The sequence below is a fragment of the Mobula birostris genome, chromosome 27, assembly GCF_030028105.1.
Source record: "Mobula birostris isolate sMobBir1 chromosome 27, sMobBir1.hap1, whole genome shotgun sequence".
In the NCBI taxonomy this organism is placed as follows: Eukaryota; Metazoa; Chordata; class Chondrichthyes; order Myliobatiformes; family Myliobatidae; genus Mobula; species Mobula birostris.
Genome location: NC_092396.1, coordinates 31451636 through 31462265, shown reverse-complemented (window position 1 = coordinate 31462265; position 10630 = coordinate 31451636). Strand labels below are relative to the sequence as shown.

Here is a 10630-nt window from a genome sequence, read left to right as displayed (position 1 = left end):
AGCCACTGGATTACAGAAGTCCTTAAGACAGTAAAAATAAACTTTGTGTTAAAGATTGACAATAAATAAGAGAACTCATGCTTGTGAATAAAAGACAGAGACAATAGATCTAATAGTTATGAAGCAGAGGGTGATTCTCTAAAGGGTGGTAGATCCGCATTCAATGTAAAATTTTGGGACAGGTCTCAGTCAACACTGGCATAGAATCTGCCTGTGATTTACCAAATATAGAGTGGTCTGCAGATCTTCAAAAACATTCCTGCTCTTCCTGGGGGAAAAAAAAATCCTGGTGCTTAGTGCTTCCCCAGGGTCATAGGTGACACAATACAAAAAAAGAGCTGAGGTGCAGAGACTTTATTCTGCAGCCTTACGGAGCAAGTCTGAAGCTGATGATGGAGGTGTGAAATGGCAAGTTCCAACCCCTGGTACAAGCATCCTATAGCCCAATGAGGACAGAGCACTTACCAAACATTTGCTCTAATATTAAAAAGGAGCATTTTAATATCATTTATATCTTTTAATTACTTGTTTAATTCTGAAGAAAATAGGGCTTACTATATCCTTCATCCCAGCAATCTTTCCAGATGTCTGTGATCCTTTCCTTTGTACTCCCTTCCAGATGTTGTCCTTCCCATCTTACGTCTACTATTTTGCACATCTTCAAAAAACCCTATCTGGATAACTGCCGTAACATCAACTGTTCTGTGTAGGCCTTTCCACCATTCTGAAAACAGATGTCCCCTGACCTAAGCAACTCAGCTTTGGTGTGACAGTTGCCAGGCTCAGCAATGTATCAGCATAGATCTAGGGCTTGGAGCCTGGTGGATCACAGCTGAGTATTTGTTGTCAATACTTCAAATCTGGTTGTAGTCAAAGCAACATATTTATCCACACAGTCAGTTATAGGGTAACAGTGCACCCACGTCCAGTGATCACAATATGATTGGGTTCAACTTGAAATTTGATAGGGAGAAAGTACAGTCTGATGTAGCAGTATTTCAGCGAAGTAAAGGAAATTATAGTGGTATGGGAAGGGAGTTGGCCAGTAAATTGGAAGGAGATGCTGGCAGGGATGACAGCAGAGCTGCAATGGTGTGAGTTTCTGGGAAAAATGAGGAAGGTGCAGGATAGATGTATTCCAAAAATTACGAAGTACTCAAATGGCAAGGAAAGTCAAAGCTAATGTAAAAGCAAAAGAAAGAGCATACAACAAAGCAAAAATTAGTAAAAAGACAGAGGATTGGGAAGCTTTTAAAACCTCACAGAGTGCAACCAAAATAATCATTAGGAGGGAAACAAAATATGAAAGCAAGCTGACACACAATGTCAGAGTGGATGGTAAAAGCTTTTTCAAGTTAAAATAAAAAAGGGAGCTAAGGGTGGATATAGGACCAGTAGAAAATGAGGCCAGAGAAATAATCAGTGTGGGGGGAGGGGGGCGGAAACAAGGAGATGGCAGATAAACTAAATGAATAGCCTGCATCTGTGGAAGACACTAGCAGTGTGCCAGATGTTGAAGGGTATGAGGGAAGAGAAATGAGTGCAGTTATTATTACAAGGGAGAAGGTGCTCAAAAAGCTGAAAGACCTAAGGGTACATGAGTCACCTAGACCAGGGAGACTGCACACAAGATTTCTGAAAGGTAACGGTAAAGATTGTGTTCTTTCATAAATCATTTGGACTCTGGCATGGTGACAGAGGACTGGATATTTGGAAATGTCACTCCACTCTTTGAGAAAGGAGGAAAGTAGTAGAAAGGAAATTATAAACCAGTCCGCCTGACCTCAGTGGTTGGGAAGATGTTGCAGTCAATTGTTAATGATGAAGTTATAGAGTACTTGGTGACACAGGACAAGATAGGACAAAATCAGCATGGTTTCCTTAAGGGAAAATCTTGCCTGATGAACCTGTTGGAATTCTTTGAGGTGATTACAAGTTGGATAGAGTAAGGGGATGCAGTGTATGTTGTATATTTGGACTTTCAGAAGGCCTTTGACGAGGTGCCACATTAAGAGCCCATGGTATTACAGGTAATTTGCAGGCATTGTTAGAGCATTGGCTGATTGGTAGGAGGCAGCAAGTGGGAATAAGAGGATCTTTTTCTGGTTGGCTGCCAGTGATTATAGTGGTGTTCTGTGGGGGTTCTTTTTATGCTGTATATCAATGATTTCAATGATGCAATAGATGGCCTTGTTGCCAAGTTTGCAGATGATACGAAGATTGGTGGAGGGGCAGGTAGTATTGAGGAAACAGGTAGGCTGCAGAAGGACTTAGACAGATTAGGAGATTGGCAAATGAAATACCAAGTTGGAAAATGCATGGTCATGCACTTTGGTAGTAGAAATAGATGTGCAGACTATTTTCTAAATGGGGAGAAAATCCAAAAATCTGAGATGCAAAGGGACTTGGGAGTCCATGTGCAGAACACCCTAAAGGTTAACTTGCAGATAGAGTTGGTGATGAAGAAGGCAAATGCAATGTTAGCATTCATTTCAAGAGGTCTAGAATACAAGAGCAGGGATGTAATGCTGAGGCTTTATAAGGAACTGGTGAGGCCTCACCTTGAGTATTGTGAACAGTTTTGGGCTCCTCATCTAAGAAAAGATGTGCTGGTATTGGAGAGGCCACAAGAATGATTCTGGGAATGAAAGGGTTATCATGTGAGGAACATTTGATAGCTCTGATTCTGTACTCGTTGGAGTTTAGTCCATGGGATCTCATTGAAACCTTTTGAACGTTGAAAGGCCGAGACAGAATAGTTGTGGAAAGGATGCTTCCCATGGTGGGAGAGTCTAGGACAAGAGGGCATAGTCTCGGTATGAAAGGACATCCATTTAAAATGTGGAGAAATTTCTTCAGTCAGAGGGTGGTGAAATTGTGGAATTTATTACCACAGGCAGCTGTGGAGGCCAGATAATTGGGTGTATTTAAGGCAGAGCTTGATAGGTTCTTGATTGGACATGGTATCAAAGGTTACAGGGAGAAGGCTAGGGAGTGGGGCTGAGGAGGGGGAAAGAAATGATCAGCCATAATTGAATGGTGCAACAGACCTGATGGGCCAAATGGCCTAATTCTGCTCCTATGTCTTCTGGTCCTGGATAGTCTCATGCCACTGGTGAGCTCATTCTTACTGTTCATTCAGTGAGTAGTGAACAGGTAGGATCACACATAATGCATGACATTCTTTAATGTTTATCAACATCACCTGCACAGCCCGTACTTTTTTGGAAAATTATGTTAGAACATGGTGATGCACCAAACCAGTTTAGAGTCAAAGGCACAGCAGGTGTGGTGCAAGATCTCAGCGGGTCAAGCAGCACCTGAGGGAAGAGGGCAATTGTCGACATTTCAGGTTGAATCCCGGCATCCTCTGTAAGGAGGTTGTGCATTCTCCGGGTATCACTGACTCTACAACAGATCAAAGGAGTAGCTTATCACCAGCTGCTCATAGACAATGATGGCAGCCACTACCTTCAACTCGAGAGAATTGAATTTAAAACACTGAGGTTTAAGCCAAAATCTACACAGCTTGCTCAACTCCTGCTTCAGTGGGTTATGAGTGACTTCAAAACTCAAGTAAGTTACTTAATTTGCATCTCTGAAAATTGTATCTGCTTTGTGTCAGTATGTGTTTGACTGTTGAATTCATCTGGCAGAAGGGGAATAATAAGAATTAAAAGCTTTGAAAACTGGCACACTCAATTTTACACAAATTACAATTCAGTCAATATTTAAAGTAGAAAAAGTGCTGTCCATTTAGAGTCCAACTCCATTATTGTCAATCATACAGCTCAGAAAGAGGCCTTTCAGTCCACTATGTCTATGCTAGCCACCAAATACCAATCTGTCAATATTGTGCTTTTTTTAATTCAGTCCTGTGTCCTTTCCTCATCTGTACGTTGCTGGATCTTCTTGCTCAGGTTCTGGAAGAGGCCAGGAAAGATGCCGATCTCCATCACATTGCCTGCAACATTGTGAAGAAGCCTGGAACAGTTTATTTCATGTACAGACGTGAGTCTGGACAGCGATATTTCTCCATCCTTTCTCCAAAGGTTAGCAAGTTTAGATATTTAAGGATCCTCAGAGAATGAAAGGCAGCTATATTTAACTACTTCACAGTGGTGCTACCATTGTGATGTGGTTGAGAAAAAGGTCAGGGACTTAATTCGGCCACCGAGGGGCAAACTCTGAGAAGTTTCATCATGAATCGGCCAGCAGCACCGTTACCTCTGCATTAGACCCCACTCTAGAGCCATAAGTAATAATCCACCCTGCCATTTAGAGCTGGATTTAGGGATCGAAACACTGTCTTTCAGTTGTTAAGCTGAATCTCAGCTTGTCCTCTCTGGTGGGTATAAGATGTTCCATGTAAAATGGAATGGATTTACATTTAGGGGTAAAATATTACATGGTGAAGAGCAGGTTCTGCTCTGTTTAGTTCTGGACAATATTTGTGCCTCAGCCAACATTGCCATGACTAACATTCCATCAATATCTCAGCTATATGGAATGTGCTGTATGCAATTGGCTCCCTGTTTCCAAAGTTATTCACAAGTTTTTCATAAAGCTCCCAAATCTATGCATGTAAGCTATTTATGTATTTATATTGATTGTTTTTCTTGTGTTCTTTATCTTCTTGGTTTTTTTGTGCTGCATCAGATCTAGCGTAACAATTATTTCATTCTCCTTTACAGTCGTGTACTGGAAATGACATTAAACAATCTTGAATCTTAGTTATACACCAAAGTATACAATTGTCCACGAGGTACTTCAGCATGTCTTGGGGTGTTGAACTCTATGTTGGCCTATTATTGTAAACCTATTATTTCTGGCTGTTCATTACAGGAGTGGGGGCCAAGCTGCCCACATGAGTTCCTCGGGGCCTACAAGTTGCAACATGACCAGTCGTGGACAGAATACAAAGATATCAACAAAAGAGATGCAGAAATTGGTCTTATTGACAAGTTGTTGACTCAACACCCGACCCAGGCAGAGCTCGTGGCAGAAATTACAGGGACTAACCCACTGATGAACTAATGCCTCCCATCAAGAACAGTCTTGAATATTCAACGGGTCCTGACAAAGACCTTTGGTTAAGAAATACCATGCTTTCTCGCCACTTTTTTGAAATGTTTCTTTCATGTTCTGGTTTTCACACACTACCTTAGAGCCAAGAAATGGCTGTCCGTGACTTGTTCATCTGTCATTTCTTTAGTGCAAATAGCATTCTCTAAATTAATTATAGATCACATAAAATAGCACAAGACAAAATAACAAAAGAACATAATTCAGTAATCATTAACAGCTAACATCAGGCCATAAATAAAACATTTCCTTAACCAGTAGCCTCTTATCAGCACTCATATTTGAAATCAGCATATAATCTCATCTTCCTGGATAGACTCAAAGAATGAGATTAAGTGATTCTCAAGATACCATATTTAGTGGCAATATTCCAATTTGTGACTGAATTCATGAATTTCTTATGTGTAAGGTGGTAACTGGAATTATTTACAATTGGAAATGGACTTTAGTGATTCATAATTTGCTTTCTTTAGTCCCTTACTGGGACAGTATCAGGCCATTTGCACTTTCAAGCCCATTCTACAATGGCTAACATACAATTTGGCTCGACAAGTCTGTCTTTGTTTCACAGGTTTTAACATCTTTGATGAATAAAAATTGATTTTTCCTCAATTTTGATTTGGAAAATAAAATTTCTGTTGAAGGAAGTGTTCTCCACTTAAATCGTTAGTATTTCAGACTAGTGTTTTCCTATTTTCTTTCAAATCAAAGTTATCCCTCTTTCCCTGTTGTTGCTTATAATGGCCACACTGTGTGGGTTTCACCTAGCCACTGGATTACAGAAGTCCTTAAGACAGTAAAAATAAACTTTGTGTTAAAGATTGACAATAAATAAGAGAACTCATGTTTGTGAATAAAAGACAGAGACAATAGATCTAATAGTTATGAAGCAGAGGGTGATTCTCTAAAGGGTGGTAGATCCGCATTCAATGTAAAATTTTAGGACAGGTCTCAGTCAACACTGGCATAGAATCTGCCTGTGATTTACCAAATATAGAGTGGTCTGCAGATCTTCAAAAACATTCCTGCTCTTCCTGGGGAAAAAAAAAATCCTGGTGCTTAGTGCTTCCCCAGGGTCATAGGTGACACAATACAAAAAAAGAGCTGAGGTGCAGAGACTTTATTCTGCAGCCTTACGGAGCAAGTCTGAAGCTGATGATGGAGGTGTGAAATGGCAAGTTCCAACCCCTGGTACAAGCATCCTATAGCCCAATGAGGACAGAGCACTTACCAAACATTTGCTCTAATATTAAAAAGGAGCATTTTAATATCATTTATATCTTTTAATTACTTGTTTAATTCTGAAGAAAATAGGGCTTACTATATCCTTCATCCCAGCAATCTTTCCAGATGTCTGTGATCCTTTCCTTTGTACTCCCTTCCAGATGTTGTCCTTCCCATCTTACGTCTACTATTTTGCACATCTTCAAAAAACCCTATCTGGATAACTGCCGTAACATCAACTGTTCTGTGTAGGCCTTTCCACCATTCTGAAAACAGATGTCCCCTGACCTAAGCAACTCAGCTTTGGTGTGACAGTTGCCAGGCTCAGCAATGTATCAGCATAGATCTAGGGCTTGGAGCCTGGTGGATCACAGCTGAGTATTTGTTGTCAATACTTCAAATCTGGTTGTAGTCAAAGCAACATATTTATCCACACAGTCAGTTATAGGGTAACAGTGCACCCACGTCCAGTGATCACAATATGATTGGGTTCAACTTGAAATTTGATAGGGAGAAAGTACAGTCTGATGTAGCAGTATTTCAGCGAAGTAAAGGAAATTATAGTGGTATGGGAAGGGAGTTGGCCAGTAAATTGGAAGGAGATGCTGGCAGGGATGACAGCAGAGCTGCAATGGTGTGAGTTTCTGGGAAAAATGAGGAAGGTGCAGGATAGATGTATTCCAAAAATTACGAAGTACTCAAATGGCAAGGAAAGTCAAAGCTAATGTAAAAGCAAAAGAAAGAGCATACAACAAAGCAAAAATTAGTAAAAAGACAGAGGATTGGGAAGCTTTTAAAACCTCACAGAGTGCAACCAAAATAATCATTAGGAGGGAAACAAAATATGAAAGCAAGCTGACACACAATGTCAGAGTGGATGGTAAAAGCTTTTTCAAGTTAAAATAAAAAAGGGAGCTAAGGGTGGATATAGGACCAGTAGAAAATGAGGCCAGAGAAATAATCAGTGTGGGGGGAGGGGGGCGGAAACAAGGAGATGGCAGATAAACTAAATGAATAGCCTGCATCTGTGGAAGACACTAGCAGTGTGCCAGATGTTGAAGGGTATGAGGGAAGAGAAATGAGTGCAGTTATTATTACAAGGGAGAAGGTGCTCAAAAAGCTGAAAGACCTAAGGGTACATGAGTCACCTAGACCAGGGAGACTGCACACAAGATTTCTGAAAGGTAACGGTAAAGATTGTGTTCTTTCATAAATCATTTGGACTCTGGCATGGTGACAGAGGACTGGATATTTGGAAATGTCACTCCACTCTTTGAGAAAGGAGGAAAGTAGTAGAAAGGAAATTATAAACCAGTCCGCCTGACCTCAGTGGTTGGGAAGATGTTGCAGTCAATTGTTAATGATGAAGTTATAGAGTACTTGGTGACACAGGACAAGATAGGACAAAATCAGCATGGTTTCCTTAAGGGAAAATCTTGCCTGATGAACCTGTTGGAATTCTTTGAGGTGATTACAAGTTGGATAGAGTAAGGGGATGCAGTGTATGTTGTATATTTGGACTTTCAGAAGGCCTTTGACGAGGTGCCACATTAAGAGCCCATGGTATTACAGGTAATTTGCAGGCATTGTTAGAGCATTGGCTGATTGGTAGGAGGCAGCAAGTGGGAATAAGAGGATCTTTTTCTGGTTGGCTGCCAGTGATTATAGTGGTGTTCTGTGGGGGTTCTTTTTATGCTGTATATCAATGATTTCAATGATGCAATAGATGGCCTTGTTGCCAAGTTTGCAGATGATACGAAGATTGGTGGAGGGGCAGGTAGTATTGAGGAAACAGGTAGGCTGCAGAAGGACTTAGACAGATTAGGAGATTGGCAAATGAAATACCAAGTTGGAAAATGCATGGTCATGCACTTTGGTAGTAGAAATAGATGTGCAGACTATTTTCTAAATGGGGAGAAAATCCAAAAATCTGAGATGCAAAGGGACTTGGGAGTCCATGTGCAGAACACCCTAAAGGTTAACTTGCAGATAGAGTTGGTGATGAAGAAGGCAAATGCAATGTTAGCATTCATTTCAAGAGGTCTAGAATACAAGAGCAGGGATGTAATGCTGAGGCTTTATAAGGAACTGGTGAGGCCTCACCTTGAGTATTGTGAACAGTTTTGGGCTCCTCATCTAAGAAAAGATGTGCTGGTATTGGAGAGGCCACAAGAATGATTCTGGGAATGAAAGGGTTATCATGTGAGGAACATTTGATAGCTCTGATTCTGTACTCGTTGGAGTTTAGTCCATGGGATCTCATTGAAACCTTTTGAACGTTGAAAGGCCGAGACAGAATAGTTGTGGAAAGGATGCTTCCCATGGTGGGAGAGTCTAGGACAAGAGGGCATAGTCTCGGTATGAAAGGACATCCATTTAAAATGTGGAGAAATTTCTTCAGTCAGAGGGTGGTGAAATTGTGGAATTTATTACCACAGGCAGCTGTGGAGGCCAGATAATTGGGTGTATTTAAGGCAGAGCTTGATAGGTTCTTGATTGGACATGGTATCAAAGGTTACAGGGAGAAGGCTAGGGAGTGGGGCTGAGGAGGGGGAAAGAAATGATCAGCCATAATTGAATGGTGCAACAGACCTGATGGGCCAAATGGCCTAATTCTGCTCCTATGTCTTCTGGTCCTGGATAGTCTCGTGCCACTGGTGAGCTCATTCTTACTGTTCATTCAGTGAGTAGTGAACAGGTAGGATCACACATAATGCATGACATTCTTTAATGTTTATCAACATCACCTGCACAGCCCGTACTTTTTTGGAAAATTATGTTAGAACATGGTGATGCACCAAACCAGTTTAGAGTCAAAGGCACAGCAGGTGTGGTGCAAGATCTCAGCGGGTCAAGCAGCACCTGAGGGAAGAGGGCAATTGTCGACATTTCAGGTTGAATCCCGGCATCCTCTGTAAGGAGGTTGTGCATTCTCCGGGTGCTCTGGTTTCCTCACACAGTCTAAAGACCTACCGGTTAGTAGGTTAATTGTAAATTGTCCGATGGTTAGCTTAAATGCTGGGTGACGGAGGGGCCTATTTTGCGTGGTATCTCTAAATAAATAAACACGCAACCGTCATTACCTCCATCCACTCCAGAACTAAGATCACTCCAGCTTCAGCCAGTGAGCTGCAGATGATACACGTGAACATGTGTATTCTCAGTCCATGTTTCAAGTAGAGTTGAAGCATACAAAGCAATAGGTGTTACACGAATCATTTTTCCCTGGATAGAAATATTGAATACTAGAGGGCATACATTTAAGGCAAGAGGGGGAAGGTTTAAAGGAGACGTGCAAAGCAAGTATTCTTCTAAAACAAGAGAGCGCAGTGGGTGCCTGAAATGGCATGCCACAACTATTGGTGGAAGCAGACATGATAACAGCATTTACGAATATAGACAGACACATGGATAAGATCATGTAGTAGTGGAGGGGAGTTAAGCATTGTGGGATGAAGGGCCTGTTCCTATGCTATACAGTTCTATGCTCTATACACAAAGCAAGGTGCTTCCCTACCACCTGTTCTACAATAAGGATCCAGCCAGAGCTCTAGCAAACGTGGACTATCTTCCATACCTTGGGAGCAACCTCTCAGTAAGAGGTTTTCATTAATTATGAAAGTTACCTCTGTCTCCAGTGTGCCTACACAGTATTTGGCCTTCTAAATTTGTGTCAGAGGCACTTCTCTGCCAAGTTCTCGAACTTCATCAGGGATACCGTCTGTTCCAGGAAAAGAATGCTCAAAGATCAAGATTATCAGCCTAGGCTGAAACTCATGATCTTCTGGGGAGTGATCTCTTCCCTCTTATCTGCAGACTCATGTACTATCAAGAGCTGGCACTGGACACACCAATAATATCCTCCAAATCCACCAGCAGGATAAGTGAAATAACAAGTTGTCCTCTCCCAGCTTTGAGACTTGGATTACACTCAGCCAGCTCGAATGAGTAGGTTTTTATCATCTGGCTTGTGCAACACCAGATGCTCAAAATAGGTACTGTACTCTGATCTCCCTCATGGCAACAGATTTCCAAGAGGAGTACCAGAAATACCAAACCTACTCTATTTCTTTTTTGGTATATGTTGAGGGGAACAGAGTCAATGACACTAATGGCTCTTTTTTTTTTATGTTTCATAACAGCCCATGTCTTTTTTTTCTGTAGTTTAGTTGGTCTATCTTGTTAGATTAGTTTTTTTTGGGGGGGGATATATATATTTTTTTCTCCTTTCATGTTAATTTGTCTATATATAATATTTGTATCCTGTAAGATTGGGAGGTTTAATATCCATGTATTAATGGGGTTTATATTTATATATGAC

General features: G+C 41.1%; 1 protein-coding gene across 1 annotated transcript; it reads left to right on the top strand.

The window, feature by feature from the left end:
- The first annotated feature begins 3540 nt into the window (after nucleotides 1-3540).
- Nucleotides 3541-5697, top strand: LOC140188512 (uncharacterized protein C1orf50 homolog). The gene is made up of 3 exons (XM_072244854.1): nucleotides 3541-3576; nucleotides 3921-4052; nucleotides 4846-5697. Exons 1-3 carry the CDS (start codon nucleotides 3556-3558, stop codon nucleotides 5035-5037), a joined length of 345 nt encoding a protein of 114 aa, XP_072100955.1. The 5' UTR covers nucleotides 3541-3555; the 3' UTR covers nucleotides 5038-5697.
- The last annotated feature ends 4933 nt before the right edge of the window (nucleotides 5698-10630 follow it).